The following is a 27,559-nucleotide window of genomic DNA, read 5'->3' on the forward strand; positions in this document are numbered from 1 at the left end:
TTAATGGAGAAATTATTAAGATTAGATTAAAATATTAAATAAGTAATTACTGAAAAATAACTGAATGCAGTCGGAACATCTAATCCTAATTTTGTTATAATGCCATTTGCCATCATTTAAATTGTAGTAAAATTAAAATGCTAATTTTTTGGTTTCAGCCTTGCTATGATTTTGTTATATGACAATTCTGGTCTTAAAAATTTTGTCCATATTTTGACAGGTCTTGTTACATATTTTACATCTTAGTTGAAATGATGGGAAACTGGGCTACTTTCACTTGCTTCTGGTCTCATCAAGTCCTTTGTGCAAAAATAGCACTAGCCAACAAATTTAAATGAAATTTTTTCCTTAAATTGAAAATACCCAATACTTATGGAATTTGAGCTGCTGAACATGAAAATTTGCATATATCTTAAACCATAGCCAATTTTAATAGTTGTTGAAATAATACAGTAGAATCTTGTTTTAATGGATCATGGAACAATTGATTTGGCAGGATCTGGCAAGAAATCTATATCATTTTACCTTTCAGCAGATCTATAACTCGGGACTAGAAACAATTGCACCTAATTAGCCCCTAAAGCGCACAGGTCAGATTTTTAATACGTATCAGTCTACTGCTTACTCTATATGCATGTGTAGATGTGCGCCTCAGTGCTTGCTATCACTCACACCCCCTAAAACTATATAACATCAAGTACTCCATAAATAATCAAGTGGGCTACTCAAAGCCAGCATAGTCATATGGGCTAGATAATTAAATACCATAATCTTGGAAGTACCACCATTGGGGCTGAAGACCTTAAGGGCATACCTAAAGACCTTCCTGACAAGTTTAAACAGAGAGGTCATACATGACATTACTAATAGTTATGTGCTGGATCGTTAAAAATGTATATCTATGGATATGGATACAGATACGGATCATTAGTGTCTAGATCTGCGGATACGGATACGGATCTCAACTTTCGTACTCAGTGCTAGTGCTTGTGACCTTGGACCGATAGTTGACTCTTTGCGTTAGTAATGCAACGTGTTTTGACTTGCACTGTGTGTATTTTTGTTTATAGTTTAGTGTGACATGGGATAGCATAGATTACATTTGTATCTTTGGAGAGTGTTGAGTTAAATTAAAAAAAAACATTGACAAAAAAGTTTAGTAGTGTAATATGGAAATTTTTACGATAGTAAATGATTTTTGCATGATAAAATTTTTGCAATATGAATGAGCCAAATATGTGATTTTAAGAAATAAAAAGTGATTTGAATTGAAGTTATTAGTATTTTATTGCTACCTATCTTTAAAATTTCCTATAAGTAATGAAATTCATTAAGATAAAAGATCTGCTAAAAAGTAACAGATACGGATATTTTTTTTCCCTCGGATATCCTGCACATCACTAATTGCTAATATCAAGCAACATTAAAACAAACAAGGAAGTCAATTGAATAGCTGTACTTTGTATATACTGTAAACATAAAAAAGACAGTTTGTCAGCTTTATCATATACATATACAGCATAACATATGATCTTGTAACATGTCTCTATAGAATAAAGGTTTTATAGTAATTAAAAATTGAAAGTTAAAAAATGGAAACTTTTCTGGGTATGCAGGAAAACCACTGTTTGTGAAGTAGTGAATCATTGGAACAGATGATTTTCAGTGGCCTAAGTGATCTGTTAAAACACGATTATACTGTATACGTATTGGTTAATGCCCACTTCTACTCCTAAGCATTGCTTTTCCTATCACTTTTGAACCTGATCAGAATTATCCCTAGTGATTTTCCAACAATAGTCTTCCAAATATAGCCACATTTAGGCTAAATGTACAGTGAATCATTTTATTGTTTTAACAGTGTCTTTTATTACGTATAACAACTGACCAGTTTGTAACATTGTGTACTGTTTGTTTTAATTATACTGCTCTAAATATCTTATCAGCATGTTTCATCAAACAACTAATACTTGGATCTGTAATCAATGATTTATCAATTGTGGAGATTTCATTGTGCATTTTAAAGAAGTATCTGATTGTATGACTCTAAACAACATAACAAATCCAATCATTATGCATATAATTAAATGTTTTGATATCAGTATTTTACCAAATGTTGAGATCTTATTGTGCATTTTGTAGATGTAGATGTGTCAATTTCATAAATATTTGTAAAAAAAGCTGATGAAGGACTTATGCCTTTTGGACCTTATTTTTCTGGAAAAATAAACTGATTTTCTAAGGCCAATCTTGTGTCCAGACATTTCAAGGGATAAAATTAAAATTGTTGATGACTATATCCACAAAACAAGTAAAATGGCAAAACTGTATTTGGGACAAGACTATGTCTCAAAGACTCATTACTAAGCAGAATCACTTTGATGCTCAAGGCGGGTCTCATTCTCATTCTCCAATCTTTTTTTGGTATCACTGCTTTTGGGCGCAATTGTTCAAACTTAGCTGGCTACGACCACGACACATTTTCGATGAAATTAACCTATCCAATTTCAAAATTTCTCTCAGTTGCATGTCACCCCTGGGTTGAATTTTTGTTGATGCGTAATGAAAATTTCCCATTTTTGAAAAAATAATCATGGCTATTGTATTGTCCGAAATACAGGTAGGCCTCCTACAACGCAGTACCTTTACAACGCATTTTCGCTCCAACGCGGTTGGAAAAATGCAGACATTTTCTTACAACACGGTACTTTTACAACGCGGTTTACTGTATTTAGAAACGAATTATCTTCACATAACAGAAAAATTGCAACGGATCACGTGATACGAGCCGCAGTTCGGCATACTGAGCTAAAAGTCTTTGAAAACAGCTGTATGTGGACGTTGGCATGTTATTCCCTTGAAAGTTTCAGGGGAAGACCGGTTTCTAGACAGATGTGCATCAGTTACCGTAAACACTCAAATATATCACTAAATTTTCGATCATTTATACTCTTTCAATAAGTTGGGACCGCAAAAATGGTCCAAAATACAGTATACACTTCTATTGGGTGTATATTTTTAACAACATAATGAAAGGAAGTTATTTTTTGCGATTTTTACTGTCCACAAAACTGATTGAAAAAATTTTAGCCATAACAATGCTGAATGAAAAGAAAAAACCGTCGTTAAAAAGGAAATTTATAACTCTTCAAACAAAGATAGAAATTTTGGATCGAATTAAATATCAAGAGCGGATAGCTGATATCGGTAGGCATTTTAATTTAAATGAGTCGACGATTCGGTCAAGAGAAAAGATCAGAAATTTGGTCACATCCAGATCATCTATTCTTGCGAAAAATGTTGCTCGTCCAAGAGCACCTGTAATGGAGAAAATGGAACAAGCGCTAATATTATGGGTAGAAGATATGAAGAAGAAACGGTTGTCTTTAAATAAAACTGCACTTAAACACTTAAAGCCTTAAAAATATTTGATTATTTAAAACAAATGGGACAGTCGTCAGCTGATGAAACCAGTGTTAAATTCATGGCTAGCAATGGCTAGTTTGAAAAATTTAAAAAACACCATTCAAACGCCAAGTTTTTCTCTTTTTAGAACCGAATCCCAGTTTTTGTATTAAGTTGGTCTCTCCTATAACGCAATTTCCCACAACGCAGTATTTTCAAGGAACGTATCTACCGCGTTGTAGGAGGCCTACCTGTAATTTTTTTATTTTGCACAAACAATATACAGTTTAACCTGATTATAATGTCATCGGATGTAATGACAACCCTAATATAACGTCATATTTTTATCGGTTCCACGATTTTACTATACCAGATAATGTTAAAAAACCTACTTGTAATGACACCCTGTTTTAATGTTATATTTGAAGCACTCCTAAATTTACAAAATTAGATTACAAATTTTATTTAACATAGAAGAAACTATATGTTCAGTCCTAAGGTCAGAGTTTACTTCTTAGAATGACCGTGGGTGGTACTCTCCCCCACCTGACTTCGGTGGGATGAGGTGCCTGTTTTGCCTGTTTGTAAAAGAGGGTCACCATTTTGTATTTTATTTTGACTTGGTTCTCAGTCCCCTGACTACCAACAAGTCTGGATTTTTTTATGCACAAATTATTTGGGCACCTAATACTCTGTGCCAAATATCAACTCTCGACATGTACTCCTTCATACCTCTAAGCTGGTAATATAAACCGGCAGTATGATTTTATAAATAAGACATAGTCTTGTCAACAATAAATTGCTCATTCTAAACAAAAATAATGTCACAAAAATGGCAAAAAATTATGTAAAATAACTTCTTGACAGCAATCAACAGTATTCACACTGATGAGAGAATGTATCAGGAAGATATAATTTAATCATTCTTTTATGGAAATTTATTCTCAGTAACAACAAATTTCATGCATTAAATTAGTGATTGTATAGCCTTCCTTCAGTCTCACAATTTCCCGAAGATGCTGATAGCTACTGTGTTATCATTATCATCTTGCAGCAGAGTATGTGGCTGGTGAATGGGGCCAATCGTTTTACAAAACTCGCATTAATGAGCTTACCATATATTATGAAAAGTGCCTTAATCATCAAAGGAACTGTGTAGAAAAATAACTTAAATTTAATTCTCAAAATGGATAGATAGTATGCATGAAGAATGTTTTTCCTTTCCCTAAGGATATTATAAGGATTCAGATCAGAAAAAATATTGTGAATTATCTAAATACATTCAAGAAAAGTACTATAATGACATGAAGTTTGATAATGAATTGTTCTAAAAATTCAAATAATACTGTACAGTTAAACAGCATACTTTTGATTCAATTAACCAAATTAACATAGAACTAATGTCTATACAAAAAACAATTTTTAGCATGCTATAGTTCAAATTTTATTATTATTTTATAAAATTGTTCAGCAAATAATCTGTTCTAATTCTAGGTTATTCTTGATACTAGTCACTCACACTTTGAAAATCATATAGAATGGTTATCTACTAAAAAAAATTACCTCTACAATTCCAGACATTCCTTGATTAGTTTTTCCTAATCCTTGACCTTCCGTCCATCCCATTGCCTTTAGCATTTTATTTCCTATATTATCGCTACCAATTCCTTGTTTTGTAGGTTCTTCATATGCTCTAAACCAAAACACAAAAAAAGCAATATTACAATTCTGGTAATGGCAGGAAATCTCCCGAATTCTCCATAAAATTTAGAATCCTATTCGACTTTTGTTATCTCGAATATTACATCAACTTGCTCAATAATGAATTCCTAAAAGTCTATACAATGGTTTCTTGACTTGAAACCACTGGCTTAAAAAAAAAGTCCCATATGATGTGACTTCTTCTTTTGAGCAAAGGGGGGATACGACAAACTTAAAACACAGTCGACCAGATGGAGAACTAAGGACGATAATTGTAGAAGTCACGGCAAGGTAAGAGGTGTGCCATAAATAAATGAATATAAAAACATTACACATTTTTCATACAGTGACTAACTTACGCAGCCTGTTGTTGTTCCAAATGTTTCATGTATTTATCTTTCAACCTGTTAGGATGTGGAGGATCCGGTTGACCATATTTCTCTCTTCTTTCTTTTGCTCTATCTCGATATCCAGCCTAAAATTTTACAGTCACAAAACAAACCTCTATTATACATTTCATTGTTATAAAGCATCAATTTACTCTTGTCCAACATTACTAGATATCAATATTAGTATGAAGTCATACTAAAAGTTTATAATGGTGCTACAAAAATTCATTAGTTCTTCTATTACTCCCAGGTGCCATATGGTGAAGAAAGGTCTTGTCTACAGCAAAGATGAATGCCTTGAAAGTTTTTATTAAAAAAAACAAACAAACAAATCACTGTAGGAATAGTTTGATTGATAAGAAGGCAAACTTATTTTTTCATTGAAAATAAATCTGCTTTCCTACTTCTGCTCTACTCATTCAAATCCAAAATGGCAATATAATCTTATAAATATTATTGTGTCAGACAATAGAAGGGGGAAAATCGAATGGGAACACCTTGACACTGTTACATTGAAATGAAACACAAAAAAGAAATTTAATATTGACAAAATTACTTTCTTGGGTAGTAATAATAATAATAATTTAGGGTCCTACTTGGCAATGTAAGCTATTTTTTCATAATAACATTTTTCTTAAAGTAAATCACTTAGTCTAATTAATAGAAAAATTAATTTTCAAAACAATTTGCCAATGAAAGAATGAAATATACAGTAGACCCCCTGTAACACGGGTTCATATAATATGGATTCGTATAAAATGGCAAAAAAATTGTGATTGTATTCGTATAAACACGCTAAAAGAGACTCGTATAATATGGTAAAATGTCATTGCCGACTCGTGTCGCGACAGGATTGGTTGAATCTAGACCAATAGCAGATATTGCACAAACTGTTGAGTTTAACGTAACATTTAACTGTTGAGTAAACGATCAGTGGACCTACTAAAAACCATTTATTATTCATCAGCCGTAAAAATTATATTTATATTAATGATGTCTCCAAAGTTCAGCAAATTTTTCGCAGAAAAATAACTTATCAGGAAACATGCGCCGCTGTTTGATGCGCTGCTCCATGATAGAAACAAGCTTAAGCAATGGCGTCGTCGAACGGTACACACTCGGTAAGTAATCCTACAATTTTTTGTTTATAGCATAGTTTATATGGATTATTCCCACAAAATTATACGTGTTTTGGAAATGTTGAGTCAAATTAGTCTAGAATCGATTAATTTTATGGAAGAAAACCTTTCAAACAGCTATAGTCCCTAAACTGCACACGTGCCAGGCTGTGATTGGCTCATGTATTTAAATGACTTGTACAACATGGAATTCATAAAACACGGAACATATCTACCATGTTATAGGGGGGTCTACTGTAATATCAATATGTATGCAAATTAATATGAAACTTATGCAAGGTTGACAGGAAGCTAATGAAACATTATTTTGTTATAAAATTCCTTGTGTACTGGTGATACATGATAAAGTTATAGACGGTTATTTGGGAAATTATTTTTTTGTTATAAAAGATATAATGATAGAAAAATAAGTTATTTGCAATAATCAGCAACATGCAGGATAATTCTAAACTAAACTTTTAAAATTAATTAATTATTTTGTAAAATACTATCATTTAACAGAAATAAAAGCACTAAAATTAATAATTTTTACCTACATTTTTAGTAATGACATCAAGCTATGTTAAGAAAATAAAATAATAATTTAATTATTCTGTGATCTTTAAATAATTTAAAAAGCGTGTCTTTTAAATAATGATAAAAAAAAACAAAGAGGGACAGTGATACAGTGATCCAAAAAAGTTTGAGAAGCACTGTTGTAGAGGATTAATTAGTTCCAAAATACACAAAATAATTTGTTTAAAATGACTTTTCACATTTATTTTCTTGTGTTTTTTGATAAATTGTTTAAATAAATTCTCTTATAATTTAAAATTCAAATTCTTATTAAGGGGAGGGAAAAAACACCTGTATCATTAATGATATATATTAATTACTACATCCTTTATCTTTCTGATACTGATAGTGCACTGATACCAAAATCTTTGCAAAGAGAAAAGTATTAAGCTTCAGTAAGTTGTATAATGCAAGACAAATAAATTAGTAAAGAATAATTTATGCTCGTTAAATTAAATAGATAATAGTTTACAGATTTTGTAATATCAATCTGAATAAGATACAAAAATCAAATCCTGAGCAAAATAAAAACAGAAGAAATTAGATATAAATATTTAACAGATCAAATAATTCAATGATATATTAAAAAAAGGAAAGCACTTTAATTCTAAAATACATTTAATTTTTCAATGCAGAGTGGAATCTGGTTATCATCATCAATCAGATACTGTTATAATAATTGGTTGGTTCCAAAAAAACTCCATATATAGTTAAAAGTAATCCACCTATTATAATCAAACTTTGGCTATTGTTACCAACTGTAATAATTACACTTGAACACAAACAATAAGAATTTGTAGAAAACTTGTACTATTGTAAATGAACCTCTTCTTCGAAACTTACTTTTAACCATGTGCATGACGAGAATTCCTAAAGGATACACTTCAAATAGTTTCTATCTTTTCAGAACGTATTGTTGCATTGATTAGGGATAAACATGTGTGTCTGTTGTAATTTTTCTAGTTTAATTTTATCATCTGCTGAGTTAAGAAGATTGATTAATGTGCTTTAAAAACTCTTTGGATCATAGCAAACATGTAGAGATTTGTCTCTTCAAGAAACACAAAGAATTTTAGAGTGCAAGTTACCCAAAGTTACTAAATATTAGTATGGTCATGCATTTAAAAATTTCACAACCACTCTTGTGCAAGATCTTAAAAAATAGACATTTCTTCTCTTTCTAACAACAACATGGATTTGAAGAAAGAACAATCTAGGAAGGATAGCTGAGTCCACAATAAAAATTTGATTTAGTAATGTCTGTGAAAAGAATACTCTGGTTAATGAATTTATTACATGTCAAAAAGCAAAAGAACTAGCAAAAAAGATTTCATTGCAACTGGTATATGACTCAACAGGTGAAAATGCAAGAAAATATCATAAAAACATCTTCATGATAAAGAAAAAAAGTGCAGATTAGTTAGCAGTTAATGAGTAAATAAGACAGAGTGGCCAAAAATAATTGCTGAATATTCACCTCTGATTGCAACACAGATGAAACTGCACTCTACTTTCATGCACTGCCTGAGATACTTATTTGTTTAAAACTAACTGCAAAAGAATTTATATTTTTGAAAAAGCAAGTGACTGTTCTTTGTAGTATTAATATGACAGGCAAAAAGCAAGACCCTTTTGTGATTGAAATAAGTAAAAATCTTTGGTGTATTAAAGGTGTGAAAAGTCTGTCTATTGGTTACTTTTCTAGTACAAATGTCTTTTTCAACAAATTGGCTACTTAAGTGGGATCATGAATTAAAGTGAAAATCATCATGTTTTCAAAAACAGTTGTTTATGTAGCATATATAGTTGTGTAATGTTGTATTACGTGCACTGTTTGTCATAAATATAAATTATACAATTATCATAATTGTAATAAATTAAGTCCAATAATAAAAAATTTTTTAACCTCTAATGTTATCAAGCCAGTTATTGTTATCAAATATTGTAACTTCCAAAGTGATCATAATAAGCAGATTCCACTGTAATGCTGAAAGTTTAAAGCTAGGTTTGATTATTTTTTTAAACTTTCAACACAAAAAGCTCTTAACTTCCAAATTTATGGAAAATTAAACTGGATAATTATAAATATTTATCATCAAATGTTTTTTTTGTTTGTTTTTTAATTTCCGTATTCACAGAAACAATTTAGATTAAATAGATATAACTATAAATTTCAATAATTATTACTTATAAATATTATAATTTAGCAACATATTTAGTTAAATATTGTTTATTCATCTTACAAAATAATTAAACTATCAATTATAAACATATCTTAGTATTTATATAAATACTACTTCATCCTACTTTCTTAAACATAAAAATTATTGTTTTATATTTAATTTACTCTTAATTTCTCAATTAGTTTCATGTTTACAAAAATTAATATTTAAAAAAAAAAATACAACCCAAACAAACCGCAGTGAATGCATGTGGCTTTTTCAAATATCATATACTCATACACAGTGTAAGAGTTTACTAAAAAAATCTTTTTAACTATATTGCAATAAATTTGATAAAGATGACAATTAGTACATTAAATACAAGGAAAACATGTATTAAAAAAAGTTACTTAAATTAAATGTTTATAGTTCTTTTAACCTTCAAATGATTTCATCATCTTCACAGCATAGTTATATAATTTAAGATTAATATTGGAAAAAATTAAATTTTGTAACAACATAGCATTAGCTTAAAATTGTCATTTTTAAAATCAATTTACATCAATTAAACTATAGAAAACAACATTGAAATTTTAGATTATGGATAGTTTTCATTGCATTCTGTACATGGATTTAGATAAAATATCAGTGAAAATCAAGTAACTGGTGGTAAAATAAAAAAATTATAATTTGACATTGTAATATCTCATCTTGCATTTTTGTTCTATAATTATCTAATACTGTCTTTATTTAAATCAAACTTTCAATTAGTAAAAACTGTTTTAATCATTAATGAATACAGTTGTCACCACTTTTTGTGATTACTGGCTAATGCATCAGCCACTTAATGTAATCAAAATCCATTTTCCCAAACTAGTTCTATATTTCTTGTCTAAAATCTTGTCACTTATTGTTATCAGATTAAACTAGAACATTTATGATATTTATAACTGACAACTTAGGATTAGTTTAAAATAACTTTTGAAAAGCATTACTTACTACTGAAAATAATTTAATGGAATTTTTTTTAATTCAATAAAAATGCAAGTGTTATGAAATTGTGAATAGCAAATATCGTAGAGATTACTCAAATTTTTTTTAGATTTATCTGTTTATTGTGATAGACTAGTTGGCCAGCCCTGCAGTAAGCACATGTCCTTGTACACTGGCTGCCCTGCAAGATAGTGTCTACCAGATATGATCATCAGCTGTTTATCATCATCATCAAAACAGTGTTGAACCCATGGAGCTAAAATACTAGAGTGGCAGCCAGAGAATTACATAAAGCCAGTAAATGCATACGCAGGACAGAAGTTGCCATCTTGAGTTTGGAAGGAATGTAGTAAGCTCATTGCTTAAAGTTATAATTTAACAAAGCACTTCTGTTATTTATTTATTAAGGTTTTTGATTAACCTGAAAGATTTGCATAAGTATTACTCACCTCTGTGCACATTATTTCCTGTTGTTAATTTTAAAATTAACAACAGGAAATAAATTTTATAGTTAATAAGAAAAACATGTTTTTAATTTCTTTTATTTAACTGACACAACACATTACTTCTAACACAAATAAAATGAACTGAGTAGCAGAACTACATGTTTACTGTATATGTAAATTTATATCTTTATATATGATATCATTAATTTTTACATTTTTTTCAAATAAAATGGGAACACCACCTAATTTTTTATATATTAGCTGTGTTTGTGCTTTTGTTTGTTGGTTGGTGCTATTATTTAGTCAACTATTAATTATTTGCTCTTTGTATTAATGTTTGTAATTACACTATGCTATTAAAAAGCAGGCAAACTCTGATGAGATGACAAACAATTCATTGTAGATTTGTGCTTTGCAAGGTTTCTTTCACTGTAAATATTTAATATTAATATATATTTGTTTATTGAAAAGCATTTTCAAACAAAAAGAATATTTTACATCCAATTTTTTTTTTTGGTAGGCAGTTATTATCTTTTTTGTGTGTGTGACTATGAATCTGTGAATATCAATGAGAAAATGTAAAATCTCATAACATAGAAGTGAAGACTTATTAAAAACCAACTTTCAATATCTACAGTAGGACTTAAGGCAAAAGTATTTTTGTATCATAAGAGATTTTTCTGATGTTAAATCTCATCATATAGCTGAAATTTTTCATTCTTAAAAAATTTTTATAATGTCACAAAAATTAGCTTATCTCAGCCAAAAAATTATATATTATAAAAGTCAAAAAGCATGTTTAAAAAATATCCTTGGACAAGATAATTTCAAGGATATTTTTTAATCTGATGTAGTCTAGCTGAACTACACCAAATCAAAGTCATAAGATTTTTAATAAGCTCAACATCCATGTAACACAGAAACTTCAGAGTTGGAAAATCAGGTAGAGCATCAAAAAGTATTCCTAGGAGAGTCCCAACTATTGATAGAATGCTGGATAAATATACTAAGTGCTATACCCAAAAATTCACATAAAAATTTATTAATCTTGACTTTAGATGTAAATTTGAGATTTGCATAGTTTTTGGCCACACGTATGTCAATGGTCAGTTTTTTGTTATAATCGTGCAGTGCTCTCCATTCTGTGTGAAATAGAAAAATTTTTTTTAAAATCATGATTGGCTAAGTAGAAATTGAAAAAAGTGAGATGAAAATTTATAAAAGTGTGAGACACAAGGATAAAACACATTATTTGGAAATGTGACTGCACTGCTAGGATAAACAAACATAACTAAAAGTTCTCTTTATCGTTTTTTTTATGTTATTCTTTATCTTTGCCTTCTCTTTTCCAACATCAAGTTTGAAAGCAAAACAAAGCTTTCTTCCTCTCACAATGTGGCAATGTGTTTTACAGTGAAGCCATTCCAGCTTCAAGCACACTAGTAGCAACAGGGTGCTGTCACTCCAGTTAGATGTTATAGCTCCACGATCAAACCAATGTGATTAAAATAGGTGGCAACCACTATAGTAACAAAATATTCGTGAGCAACAATTCTAATATAATTAGATTAACAAAGCAGCAATAATAAAACTTCTAAAACCAAAAAATAATTAACACCAATTTTAATATTTATTAACCAATAAATGTCAGGCACTTAACAAAAATGAATCATATATTTACATTACTATATACTGATTTTCTTAAGAACAGATTTAATCAATTCTAGGAGAGTGAATGGAGTTTATGATATTTGGAAAACACATACAATTCATTTTAAAAATAATTTAAGTTAGCGGCTATTTCATATAAAATGATATGAAATTTAAATATACAGTAGAACCTCCATTATCCGGATTTTCGATTATCCGGATTGTTCAAAATAAACAAAAATTTTACGAATTTACTGATTTGCATTTGGCGAATTACGATACTGTTTATGTACGTGATGGAATGCATAACTTTTTTTGTTTCAACAACGTCTCACCCAGCACAGTGGCCGTAAATTCTTAAATATATTTTGCGTTGTAATAAAAATATAACTTGACATACGTATTTATAAATAATTTATATTCAAATTACATCATTTCTATGACCAAGGGCGGCGTAAGGCATGGGCAACGTGGGCCACCGCCTATGCCTCACGGTCCGAAGGGCCTCGCGTTTCGAAGGTTTATCCATTACTTAAAAACCGCGAACGCGACGAAAAAATTTTACTCGTCATAAAACGATAAATAGTTTGTCAAATTTTTATTCATAAAAATGCAGTTTCAACTGCTTTTTATTTTATAAAATCCGTCTTCTTGCGCCACCAGAGGGCCTTTTAAACAATAGGTAGTCTGTTAGCGTTGGTCAGTAGTAGTCCAAATTCAATACGAACGTTTGTTTCTTGAAAATTTGATCACGATTTAAATACATTATTTACTTTTAATATTACCAATATGTCATCAAAAAGAAAACGTGTTGTATTATCATTAAAAGATAAATTAAAGTATCTGTTTCGATTATCCGGATTTTTCCTTATCCGGACTACCTTCATCCCCAATTAGTCCGGATAGTCGAGGTTCTACTGTATTTATTGTACATTTCTACAACATATTTTTTAATTTTGTCATTTCCAAACCACAATTTGCTCATAAAATAAATATGCCAACTTATAATTTTAATTTAATTAATTTAAACTGTTCTTTATAGAAACAGTGTAATCGAAAACATTCAATAGCTATTTAAATAATTTTGTATTTATGTACTTCTAAAATACATATAAAATCAGAATATCCTAAACTCTGACTTTCATTATTCCGTTCTAATAATAGTTCTTCCCCTTTCTTTAAAAGGGATTAATATGAAAATGTAAAATATTTTAAATTCTGTTTTCAAATTTTTCAGTTTGTTGTGATTAGCAAAATTGTTTGGAAAATAAAAGTATATTATTATATGAGCTGTTCACAAGCCAAATCAATTAACTCCATTTGTAAATCATTAATATAATCATTATTATTTTTACATAACAAATTTTATATATTGTTACATTTTATATATTGTTACACATGCTTTAATGTAGTGGTATATACAGATACATTCTACAACGTTTATTTAAATTTAAAGTTTAAAAGGAATTTAAAAAAGTAATTTATATTATCAATTTTTATACTTTTTGTTTTATGGAGTTAATCGATTTAGCAAGTGAGTGGCTCATATATCAAAGTTTACAGTTCAAATATTGTTTGGATGTGTTAAAATCAAAATTAATGCTGAATGGAAATGCAAGTCAGTTATAAATGTTTTACAGTAATAAATTAAATATTTAGAAGAAAAATGTAAAATCTGTATTCTGGTTTTAAATTTAAGGATAATTTAAAGCTGAACGTTTACAGTGTTAGGTCAAAACAGCCAACTTTTATGAACAAATTGAAGTATAAAAAAATAAGAATTGTCATTAAATTTCTTATATTTACAAATATTTTTGTAATATAAGTTTGCTATATTGATATAAAAATTAAATCATTTCTATAACAATGTATAATACTGTTGTATAGAATTTCTATTAAGATTCTATACATTTATATATCAGATGAGAACAATCTTATATTAAAATTTTACTGTAATGCAGAAAAATATAGATCACATTGCCAACATAAACTAAAACAACCTTAATGAACAATAATTTCATTTCTTATTAGGAATAAATTTCTTTCTGGTTACAATATTTTATTCAGAGGAAAAAAAAATTATAGTGATGAGAATAATAATTGGTAAGACTCAGAATAAAGGCAGTCACTTTTGATTTGTCAAGACTTTTCCATCTAATTTTTGATAAGAGTTAAATGTTTTAAAATTATAAAATTTACTGCTGTAACACTTACCAATAAACCATACAATTAAAACAAACTTCTAAAAATTTTATACAATTTTTAATAAACTTTTTTAAAATAATTAAATTTGAAATAACATACTTATTTACCTCTAGTAACAACAAATACAGAATATAAACTGGTGATAAAGGCAAATTTATTTTTATTCAAATAGCACACTTTATATAATGAAATGGGCTTTAAAAATTATGTATTTAGTAAAAAGATAAACTAATTCAATATTTTAATTGGTTTGGTTTGATGGAATAAGGCACTGCAACATATGGACAATCTGCCAAGAGGGGATGTCTCCTAGGAGGATTTCCTGTAAGAAACTGGCCCTTATTTAGGTGTTAGACTTGAAGAAAATTCAAAAACTCCATGTGGTTAGCCTGCTGATCAGGTGTGAATCCATGACTAATGTTTGCTAATTTTATCCACTCACTGCTGTTGGCTCAATATTTTAATTAATTTGAACAAAAGTATCATGCATGAAAAATTAAAGAAAATTTATTTCCCTAAAATTTTTCACAAATTCTTTTATCAATATTATTAATGATTTACATAATACTGATAACAGAAAATTCATTAGTTTGTACATATGTACGTGTGCATGTATAGACTCAAAGAATATCATTGCATAATGAATGTTATTGTTATAAGACATTTTTAAATAATGTATGAGAAAATTATAAGAATAAAGTGCATATATCATATTATTTGTATTCATGATATATAATCTTTTCAATGGTATTAACAGATTTCCAAAATTTGTTACAATTAAATTTTAAAATTTTCTGGACAAATTTTATCTTCCTATCAGCTATAAAATGTTTTTCATTAATTAATCAAATATGTTCATCTTTGTAATTTGAATACATCACAATAGATATAATTCTAGTTTAAAATCTAATTATTTATTTTGTACATTAAATATGGTGATTCTTGAAAACAATATATGCCATCCCCACCAAAACAATCCAATGACAACAACACTAGACAATTAGATAGATAGATAGAAGAAAATAGATAAAAACATGCAAAACAACAGATATTATTTAAATTAAAGCATTTTTTTAATACAGAAAACCTTAAATTTGGACAAATCAAGAAATAGTTTGTCTTCAATTTTTACAGCAGAGTTTGATATTGCTAAAAAAAATGACCTACTTGTTACATTAAGACAACAATATGGTGTATAAATACAAGATAATGAACTGGTATTAAATGAAGGGATGTGAATGTGAAGGAATGTTGTTAAATGAGAAGGAAGAAGGATGTTAAAGTATTTATTTGTATGTGTAGATCAGTAATTTATGTATTAAAAAGTTAGTTTTTAAATTACAAATTCCATAACAATCAAATTGTTCAAGGGAATTTCTTCAATATCTTATGCTGATGATTTTTATCTGATAATAGTTTAATCCATTTCAAAAAGTAGAAACAAAATCAAAACAATTACATAGTATTTAAGCAATAGTTATAGTCTATAGTCTATACAAGGTCAGAACTACTAATTACAGTAGAGCATCGATTATCCGACTCAATTGGGGACTCAGGTTGGTCGGATAGCTGAAAAATCAAATAACCGAAAAGAATGAAAAAGATACATTATTAGTAGAGTATATTAGTATATTCCATGTAATTAGTGTATTAGTATATCATTAACCTATTTTGCATTAAATTTTCATCGATGTTAAGCCCAACAAAATTTTTTTTTAAATAATAATCGTTGATATTGTATCATTAAAAATTATTTTTTAATTATTTTATTGCTCACAAAATAAACAACCACTCATAATTAGACAATTAAGTTTCGTTTAAATACTGGCCTCCCTTTCATGGTCGAGCCAGTGTTGCCAGCTAAAACATGCAAAAATTTAACAAAAATAATATTAAAGTAGCCAAGACATAGCCAAATACAGGCATACCTTGACTTACGTCGGTTTCGAGTTACGTCGTTCCCGATTATACGTCGCTTGTTAAAAAAGTATATGGAAAAATAAAAGTCAAGTTTAAGTCATTTTATTCGACTTTACGTCTGTCCGCCACAAATATTGAAGTCGTAATATCACTAGATAAACGTTTAAAGCACATAAAATCATATTAAAATATATACAAGTATGTACTGTATTTACAGTACACGCATTCGTAAATTTAGATTACTTTTTTTGTACTATATTAAAAACTAAAATTTATTTGTTTGTAAGCTTAAAATAGATTTTTATTAACCATATATTATTTAAAATGCTTTCCTAGTGATAAGTAGATTCGGAGACAGGTAAATTCGACTTACGTCGTTTTCCTGGAACCAATTACCGACGTAAGGCGAGGTATACCTGTATTGTAGCGCCGCATCATTAGCGGACATTTGAAATTTGCCGACTGGAACGGTCGGTTAACCGATGTGACAGTTAATCGATGCTTTACTGTACATTGGATAATAAACAGAATTACTACAAAATTTATATTAAAGAATCAAAATTCTCAATGTAACTTTGCTACTATATAAATTAAAGAATTTCATATAAACAATTTTTTTCTGTTGCACTAATTGTTGTAAATAAGATTAATTATTCCTCTTTTTTTGGTGAAAATTTCTTTGAGAAAATTAGAATTGTAAAAAGTTTTAAATAATGAAAATTAAATAATCAATAGGAATCAACAATTTGTAATATTTATTACAAATTACAACCATTATAAGATTTTAAGATTTGAAAAAGTTAATACTAAAAAATGTATATACCAATCAATATGGAAATCAGACATCAATAAAATGAACATACATTGATGATACATTGTGACTAATGTGTACCTCATTCTTAAAACCACTTATAAATCAAAATCTCAAAAAAGGCGAGCTTTTCCATTATTTCTTATGACTGAAATCTATACCATATTCTAACATAACCCAGTTACCTTATACATGTTCCTCAAATAACATCAAGTGCTTATATATATATATATATATATGTATATAAGCACTTAATGTTATATATATATATCCTATTCATTGATCAAAGAATGAATTTAAATAAAAATAAAATAAATGAATATTGCTTTGATTACGTTGCTAACCAATGTAAATGAAACCAGCATAAAATGAGTAAAGCCAATATGATGTAAGTAAATGATAGTTAAGACAATAATTAAGCAGAAAACAAGTAAAATAAAATTGTTTACAATTAACAAAATTGTAATTTCCCACAGAAAAGTGATACTTATTTAGGAAAATGAGATAATTGTTGTCTTTGTTAAAGGTAAACAATGACAACTGTTATTCTAAAAACAAAGATGAAGCAAAGAAAATTCAGACTAGAACTTAAACCACTAATTAAATCATGCAGGAATTTCAGTTTTATTGAAATTGTGATTGTGAAGTTTTCTTCTTCTAAATACAGTCAAACCTCGCTAAAACAATACCTATTACAGCAGTAAACCCCAGCATGATAGAACTTCTTTGGTTCTGGACAAAGTCCTATACAAATACTGTAATTTATCACCCACTACAATAACAAAAACCTCAATACAATGGCACGACTATCAGGATGTGATGGCATGACATGTGGCTGACTGATGCATGAGCTGTGTGACAAAGAACTAGGAGCACCTATTCACTAATTGTGTTATCTATGACTCCTCCCCGCTCTCCAGAATGGTTTGTCCTCATTTAGCTAATTGGTGGCATTATGATTGTCATCACTACCTCATCCTATTACAAAGAACTGCAAGCACCTACCAATCGCAAAGTTTCCTTTTCCCGCCAGACAAGAGCTCCAGCTAATGGCCAAGAAGAAAGTAGCTGTACTAGCAGGTAGCAAGAATAAAAAACTGACAAAAGCATGTAAACAAATAAGTTTAGAAATAAAGTAAGAAGCATTCAAAGATAGTGATAGTGGAATAAAGCAAATAAAAATTGCAAAGAAGTATGGCTTCAACTCTAGCAACATTTTTAAAGAAACAGAAGAAAATTGAGTGCAGTACAGTAGATTCCCCTATAAAACTGTTTCCTATAGTTACGATTCCTATAAGACAGCGAAAAAATTGTGGCGGTATCCGTATACAACGGTAAAAAACTCCTATAATTACGTAAAACGTCATCGGGCAGCCGAACTACTTTCCCGCCGTCCGTAGCGCCACGCTATGGACGTTTAGGCGGGTAAATTGAGTTTAGTTTCGTCTGTACATATAATTATATATATATTTTTCGCCGTCTAGTGGCGCTATGGAGAGTTTAGGCTAGCTATCATCTGTACAGTGTGTAAATTAGGTACTGTAAGTCTAATATAGCACTGTAATTTTATACGTTTCTTGTGAAAGAAACATTTCTTATTCAACGGCCATAAAAATTATTTATATTAATGATGTCTCCAAAGGTCAACGAAGTTTTCGCAGAAAAATAATATCAGAAATCGCGGCCGCCATTTGATGTGCTGTTCCGCGACGAAAACAATCTTTAGCAATGGGCGTAGTCAAACGGTGCACACTCGGTAAGTAATCCTACAATTTTTTGTTTATAACGTAGTTTATACGGATTATTTCCAAAAAAATATACGTATTTTGGAAATGTTGAGTCAAATTAGTTTAGAATCGATTAATTTTATGAAAGAAAACCTTTCAAACAGCCATAGTCCGTAAACTGTGATTCCTACAAAATTGATTCATAAAGAACGGAACGTATCTACCGTCTTATAGGGGGATCTACTGTATAGCAGATGGAAACATGGATCCTTCTCAGAAACATCTGAAAATACCTAATTGTGATGATGTTGACAATGCAAATTTTATTGGTTTAACAAGATGCAGGCACTAGAATATGCCAATAAATGAGCCAGTATTGTGCCAAAAAGCAATACATTTCACAAGGATGATTGGACATATGGAATTTAAAGCTAGCAATGGGAGGCTACATTGCTTCAAACAAAGACATGGCATTATCTTCAAAGTTATTTCAGGGGAAGAAAAATCAGTGCCACTTGAAGAAGCAAATTCTTGGCATGAAAAAAAAGAAAAAGAAATAAATCCTTGAAAAGTATCAACCTGACAACATCTACAATGCAGATGAAATTGGATTAATTTACCAACTGATGCCCAAAAAAACATTTGCATTTAAGGGGAAACATGCAAAGGTGGCAAACAAAACAGCATATCACTGTTCTTCTGTGTTGCAACTCAACAGGAATGGACAAATTAACACCTCTTCTAATTGGAAGATCAGCAAAACCCAGATGTGAGAAGTATGCCAGGTAATGTTTCTTTTCTCAAATTATTTTTCTCTAATTTTGAAAAAATTTACTAAATTTCTTATGGACAAACTGTTTGTCCTTCTTCCTTTTATCCTTTCATATACCAATAAGAAATAACAAATCTTGTGGTGGAGTCAGAGTCAACCTTTATCTGCAAGATTTGTTATTTCCTATTGGTTTACGAAAGGACAAAAGGAAGGACACTCAAGAGTTCATCCATAAGAAATTTTGTAATTTTTTTTTCAAAATTATAATTACTGTCCTAGAAGTAAATTTTATTTTAAATGTATTTTTTTTTCCTTTAATTTTCCTATCTCCTATCACTCATAATTGCTCCTTATTTTAGTCCATTTAAGGCCAATGGAAAATAGATGACTACAAGCATCTTCAATGAGTGGCTTATGGTGGACAAATAGATGATACAGGAAAAAAAAGCTATTCTAGTAGATAACTGTATTGCTCATACCAATATACCATCATTATGCAATGTTGAAATATGCTATTTTCTTCCCAATTGTATGTCTGTAACCACTAGATATGGGAATAATTCAGAGTTTTAAAGCCAAGTACAGATTCCATTTAGTGCAGAGACTGTTACTAAACATTGAAAGAAAGTTAACAAATCTGTATAACAATCATAAAACAAGCATTTGAGATGAATGCCAGCTGCTAGTGGAAGTTGCAACCTGTTACAATCAACAACTGCTGAAAAGAATCAAAGCTTGTCTTCATTCAAAAGAATGACAAATCTATGTTATCTGACAATGAGAATGATGACCTGTTGTCAAACCTTGTGGCTGGTAACATGCCTTTGGTGTCACAAAGCAGAGATCTCCAGGAACTACTCCAAAAATATTCCAGTAATGCAGGCAACAGAGTAGACATTGTGGCAGAAGAATACATTTCTGTTGGTGAAGAGCTATATTTATTTACAAACTGCACCGATGAGGCAATTCTAGCAGAGTTAGGGACTGATGTCCAAGATGAAGAAGAGGAAGAAGAATAATCAGTTCCATGTAAACTCCCTAGTATCCTAGAAGTTATTTCTCAAATGGAAACAATTCAATGCATGGCAACTACAATTCCTGGAATTGGAAATGCTCTGGATGCAGTTCATTCAGCATTTATAAACCACAGCTTGCAAAAAAAATAAGTCAAAGCAAAACAACAATTTTTTTTAAAACAACATAAACTTCAAAACAATATAATACAATTTCCTGGTTAATAAATAATTCAGAACCAATCAGAGAGCATTATATAAATTGTAGTGCTTAATATTTAAACTAATCTTCACTTTCTTAATGATCTCAGTTTTTAAATTTCAAAACCTCACTACAACAATAACCCAGTATAACAATACTATAGTCCCAGTTCCAGTTGTAGTGAGGTTTGACTGTATTGACTGGCACTCGTTGGATTAAATATTTTCTCTTGTAAATGGAGCGAGGAATCTCCATTTATGAGACACAATGCAGTTTGTTGTATTGAATTCTTATATATTAAGTACTCATAGAGATTATTTAAAATCAATAATTTTTTTCTAAGAAAATCGTGTTTCTGAAATTGTAAAATTAAAACAGAAAATAAACATTTAATATAACAAAAAGATAATGATAAATATTCCTTTTCATTATATACTTCAATAATGTTACATTCTATATTTTAAATATTTATTTCTACAATTTTTTTATTTTATTTTACTGATAAACTTTATATTTTTAAAAAGAAAGTAATTTATCATAATGTTAAAATTTTATCATATAATGAATATCAGAGAATATCTAAATATTCAAGGATTTCATTCTTAAGGATATACTCATAGAAACATTCACAAATATTCAATTTTCTAAAATTGTATAACTAAATAATAAATTCTTTGTTAAATTTTGAATATATCATAAAACATTAATGTGCCTACATAATTTGCCTGTATCACAAGTTTTTCAGCTGTGTTTATGATAAATAATCATTGAATTAAAGATTATATTAAAAACACTTAGAATTCAAAGTTACAATGAAAATCAAAGAATAAATAGACTAGAAACATATTTATTGATTAAAAATTTTCTTTTACCATAACCTTTTCCATTGAATAAATGTATTTCAAATACTTATTAAATATCTAAATTTCTATTAATTAATTTATTATGAAAATATAGTTTGCTTTTTAAACTTAACAAAAGAAACAAGCCAAATTTTGAATTCAACTTCAATTATGTATTATTGTTAATTAAAAACAGCATAGTATATAAATTATTACCTCCTTTTCTTTTTTCTCTAATTCTTCTAATTGGTCTGGTGTAAGTTTACTTCTTTTTAACATATCTAAATTTTGCTATGATAAAGACCTCATAATTTTATTTAAATGCAAAATTTTTAAAATAAAATAATAAAAATTTGAAATAATTAAATCAGCCAACTTACTTTATGAAGATCAGAAAGTTGCTGATGCCTGGAAAGAGCTTCTTTACTTGGAAATTGACGTTTACATAGCAAACAAGCAATTTTAACCCAATCTGTAAGCTTGGCTTCTTCTGCTTTCCAAGCATCAAGAGCAGAACATTCCTCTGGAAGGTCTGCTTCAGATTCAGAATCACTTTCACCACCATAAGCTGCTACAAGTGCTGGTGGTTTTTCTTTGGCAAGAACTAAAAAGAAGATTTTTAATAATATCAAAGATACAATTTAAGTACAAAAATTTTATTTATATATTTACCTGAAAAACTCATTAATTTCTTTTCTTCCATTTCTTTTTTCTTTAAAGCATCTGTTAATAATGCTTGCCTTTCTGCTGGAGTTGTTCTTTTTTCAAGTATTGCAAAACCAGCATCTGCTGCAGCAGACTGCCTACCAAATGACTCGCTAAGAAATATACTTTGTGGAATATTACCTATTAGACCTAATTTTGCATTTTCTTTTTTCTGATTTAATGTTTTTGCCCATCTCTCCATATCCTAAAATAAAAAATTATTACAATACAGTAAAACTATATTATATAATAAAAAAAAGTAAGAATTAAACATTTGCATCTTGAAATAACCAGTTAAATATTCATCACTAAAAAGACAACATAAAAAATTATTATTATATCTATTTATTTATTTATTCACATTTACGTTAACATCTGGGATACTATGTATCAAATTTTGATAAGCTGATTTTTGCCTGTTAATAGATTATTTGTAAATGAAAGATACAAAATGTCTTCACAAATCCATGTGAACAATAGTTATGTGAAGACATTTTGTATTGTTCATATATTTTTGTTTTATGTTTTTAAAATGTAAATACTGTTGGCCAACTTTAATAATGTACTGTACATACACAGATGATTAATATTAACTATTCAAGAAAAGAAAAAAACATGTCTATTATGGACAGTTATCATATACAGCAACTGTAGATCTGCTGCCAGCAAATTTCTTTGATGAAGCCTTCAGTTGTCAAGTTTGTCTCTCAAAAAATGTACGGATGTAAATGGGCTATAAACCATGAAGAGTTTTGTATTAATTTTAAATGGTAAATATAGACAGGGCAAGTTTATAATTTACATCAACATTCAATGATGTTTTATGCATTGTTAATTAATTTAATAAAAAAAAGGATGAAAATATAATGAAGGAAAATTATATTAGTCAGATTTAAAAAGAAAAAAAATTGTGGTTAATTTTATTCTTATTGAAGTAAGTTTGCAACAGCCAGCATTTATTTCCCACTTTATAGAATCAATTTTACTGTTTATAAAGAAAAAGTTCAACAACAATAATCATAAATGATTATAAAAGTACTTATTTTTTCATTAATGTTATAACAAAATGACATTGAGTGAAAACTTATTGTAGTAAAAATTGTTCTATAGTATTCTTCTATTTTAGAATCAACCACTATAAATTTATACATATATAAACTGTTAACTTAAAAAAACTATATATAAATAAAATGATGAAACATAAAGACAATTTTGTAGCTTCAGTAAATTTTATTTATATGTATTTTAATGTAAATACTGCCAGCCAAGATTTAATTTTAAAAAAACTACTTTGTCACTTCAATACATTCCAGATATGTTTAATGTTAAATCTTTTTATACTTTACTTCCTGGCTGTTATGTATATGTTACTGTGAAAGATCGAAATTAGAAAATGTCAATATTCTCCAGTGAATGTCGACACATACAAAATACGTTGGTGAAAGACCGAATATTTGGTTGTATTATTATACATTCAAACAAAAATGGTACCCTCAAGCAGCTTTATACCCGTAATCAGTTTGTAATTTGTAAAAAAAAAGTTACTTTCGATAGATGAGATTTTTTCTCAAGAAATATCGCCGAGAGAAGCAGCTGCAGTTAATTTGAAAAGTGGAGGGCAAGGCTATACACGCTGTCATTGCAAAAAGAAGTGTTCCACGAATAAATGCAGTTATAAAACAAGGGACTCTTGTGCAATTCAAAGTGCCATAACAGTTTAACTTGTTGCAATAAATAAGATTGTTTAACGTTAATCACATAATTTATGTGTAAGTTTATTATTGTATTATTTTCTTTAATGATTTAGAATGTACTGTTCGTTTTAGGTTCAACAGTTTACAGTGGGTGATCGGTTAACAAACATAATATGTTCCAAGACTTTGTTTGCTATCCGAATTGTTTGTTAACCGATTATCGATTTACCATAGGTTTCTATGGGAATTTGATTAATCCGTTCTGGAGACTCCCAAAAAATAAAAAATATATACTTTCTTACTACGTTTATTCATATGTAATAATAAAAATACATATATACACAGTCTTGCATTTTTATTAGTCATGTTTTTTTCCATTTGTGGGGGATAAAGAATCTGTCCAATGTCGATTGCTTTTCTGTCTTCTTCGTGATTTTTCAGAAGTAATTAATTGCATTGTAATTGTAGATATCTCTAAGCCTATTAACCCCAACTTGGTTTGGATGCCATTTTAAGACCGCTGTTCTGACATCCTCCTACTTCTTCAAAAGATCTTTAAAAGCAGATAGCGGCATCAATCCTCTTTTCAGAAGAAAACGTAAAAGGATTGTTTCTATCAGAAAAATAAAAGGCTGGAATTACGAGGGAGAGTTTCAAAGTTCGGGGGAATACTATCCAATCAGTATATACTGGGTTGAACGTCGATGTCTACGTATCCCACGCTCCAAAAAGTTTTGAATTGTTGCCCGAAGACAAGGGAAGACCAATCGGTATTCGTTATTTTACGTCGCTTCTTCTTGTGTTTGTTCAGTGAAGTGTTCGTTGTCCGATCATAAAAATGTTTTGTGAAAGTGTTCGTTATCCGATTTGTTCGTTAACCAATCACCCACTGTATTTACATTGCTGTTACTTAAGCTTTTTCCTATTTTGACATATTAAAACGTTGCATTTTTCTCTTAACGTAATAAAAATATTTTTATTCAACATTCACCATTAGTGCATGCTGAATGTTGACATTTGCCGGTGTAAGTGAGAAATAATGATATTTAGCAAATATTTCATACATACACAAAACGACTGTGTGAATGCTGACATTCACTGCAGAATGTTGATATTCGCCAGATATCGGTCATTCACAGTAACATATACATAACAAGATAATTGTGTCAAATTTCATCCTCAGTTCTTTTTTGCAAATCTTCGCATTTTGAGATCCCTGAACCATAAAAAGTAAAAAAAAATTCCATGGATATGTGTGTATTGGCATCTATTTCATTTAATATCACAGGATGGGGTAAAGATTAAAAAAGAAATTTGGCATGGTAGCTTGTGTATAAGGAGCATTCATACTATTAAATTTTGGTGGTTAAAGGTTGAGGAGATGGAGATAGAATGATTAAGTGTCATATCTTCCAATGGGTCAGACTTAGTATTTTTTTTTTAATATAAAACTCACCTCTACACTCAAAACTAAGTCTTTTGCCATTTTACAATAATTAAAAATATGGACTTAGAAAAGTTTTTATAGTAAAAACTCATACCATATGATGCCACACAAATTTTATTTAAATAAAATCTCATAACAGCCAGGAATTTACACAACTCATTGCTAAATTTTTTAATGCTTCATATAGTTCAATTTATTACATAGTATGATTTTCATTTTATTTGATATGAAAGTTATTATTTGTGTATTAAATAAAATTGTGTGATTTTATTAAATAAAATTTGCATAACTTAATAAATTGATAAAAGAAATTACAAAACTTACTTTTGCAATTTTCTTAGCAATTTTTACTTTATCTTGTTTATCTCTCTCTTTTCCTTTAGTTTTATCATGAATAGCTTCTTCAGCTTATTTGTAAAAAAATTTGAGACATGTAAATAATTTAATTAAATGAAAATAACTTTAAATTTTCAAAATATTAAATAATACCTGCAGCAGCAGCAGCAGCCATTCCTGAATTACTAGCAGCTGTTGGAGCTGGAAGGTAAGTTTGCTTTTCACCATCCCAATATAAATACTGTTGAGTATCAGCATTATAATAATATTGAGAATTGGCATCATAATATAAGCCTGTTGTTGGATCATAATAATACCCAGAGGTATCATCATACTGATAAGTGGATACATCTGGAACAGGATATTTCTGATATGTTACACCATCAACTACTACAGTTCCTAAATTGGAGATATTTTTCTACAAAGAAAGAACATTAGTCACCAAAAAAAAAAAACCACACAAAACCTTGTATTTTATTTACACTAATCAATATTATGTTCCTTACTTGTGAAACATGAGTAGTACCAGTCATTTGTATAGCATTTGAATTACTAGACTTATTTTCTGAAGAATTTTGGTTTTTCTTTCCACTTTCACTTTTATCAGCATCTTTCTACAAATTTAAAANTAATTATATGAAATTCATGCTAATGAATCAGACCATGCTGTGCCAGTAAGTCCAAATATATACATGCTCTAAATAATAATAATAATAATAATAATGAACAGGATATTTCTGATATGTTACACCATCAACTACTACAGTTCCTAAATTGGAGATATTTTTCTACGAAGAAAGAACATTAGTCACCAAAAAAAAACCACACAAAACCCTGTATTTTATTTACACTAATCAATATTATGTTCCTTACTTGTGAAACATGAGTAGTACCAGTCATTTGTATAGCATTTGAATTACTAGACTTATTTTCTGAAGAATTTTGGTTTTTCTTTCCACTTTCACTTTTATCAGCATCTTTCTACAAATTTAAAATTTCAAAATTATTAGCATTAATCACTTTAATATTAATAATTGAGATTAATTATATATGAACTAACCTGTAATTGAGCTGCTTGTGAAATTGATCCTATTGAAAGATGATATATATTGTTTTAGTGTGAAAATAAAAAGTACAGGAATATATAAGATATGTTTATACCTTGACTGGATGTTCCACTTGAAGAATATGAGCCATAATTGTAATTATAATACTGACCATAAGAAGAATATTCACTTCCCTAACATAATTTAATTTCTTTTAATAATTGTATATTATCATTTTTCAAATTTTTAAAGTTTCATAACCAACCTGATATTGTTGATAATTTTGATACTGTCCTGAATCTGCACCTGCTGCCTATAAATTAATTGCATTTTAAAATAGTAGTAATAAAATCTTTATAACAAACAAAAACCTTATCATAATCATTAACAACATTGTTT

The 27,559-nt window shown here is 29.0% G+C and overlaps 1 protein-coding gene across 1 annotated transcript in view; it reads right to left on the bottom strand.

Annotated features, from left to right (window-relative positions):
* The window catches only part of LOC111639342 (RNA-binding protein 5-like), a 93,350-nt gene that overhangs the window by 470 nt on the left and 65,321 nt on the right, over nucleotides 1-27,559 (bottom strand). The window contains 7 exon segments of the mRNA XM_023385207.1: nucleotides 4,969-5,098; nucleotides 5,466-5,581; nucleotides 22,149-22,223; nucleotides 22,313-22,536; nucleotides 22,605-22,842; nucleotides 26,103-26,185; nucleotides 26,268-26,532. Coding sequence (XP_023240975.1) covers nucleotides 4,969-5,098; nucleotides 5,466-5,581; nucleotides 22,149-22,223; nucleotides 22,313-22,536; nucleotides 22,605-22,842; nucleotides 26,103-26,185; nucleotides 26,268-26,532 — 1,131 coding nt within the window.

This window comes from Centruroides sculpturatus, unplaced genomic scaffold (assembly GCF_000671375.1).
Source record: "Centruroides sculpturatus isolate CEXI.00-Female unplaced genomic scaffold, Cexi_2.0 scaffold1266, whole genome shotgun sequence".
In the NCBI taxonomy this organism is placed as follows: domain Eukaryota; kingdom Metazoa; phylum Arthropoda; class Arachnida; order Scorpiones; family Buthidae; genus Centruroides; species Centruroides sculpturatus.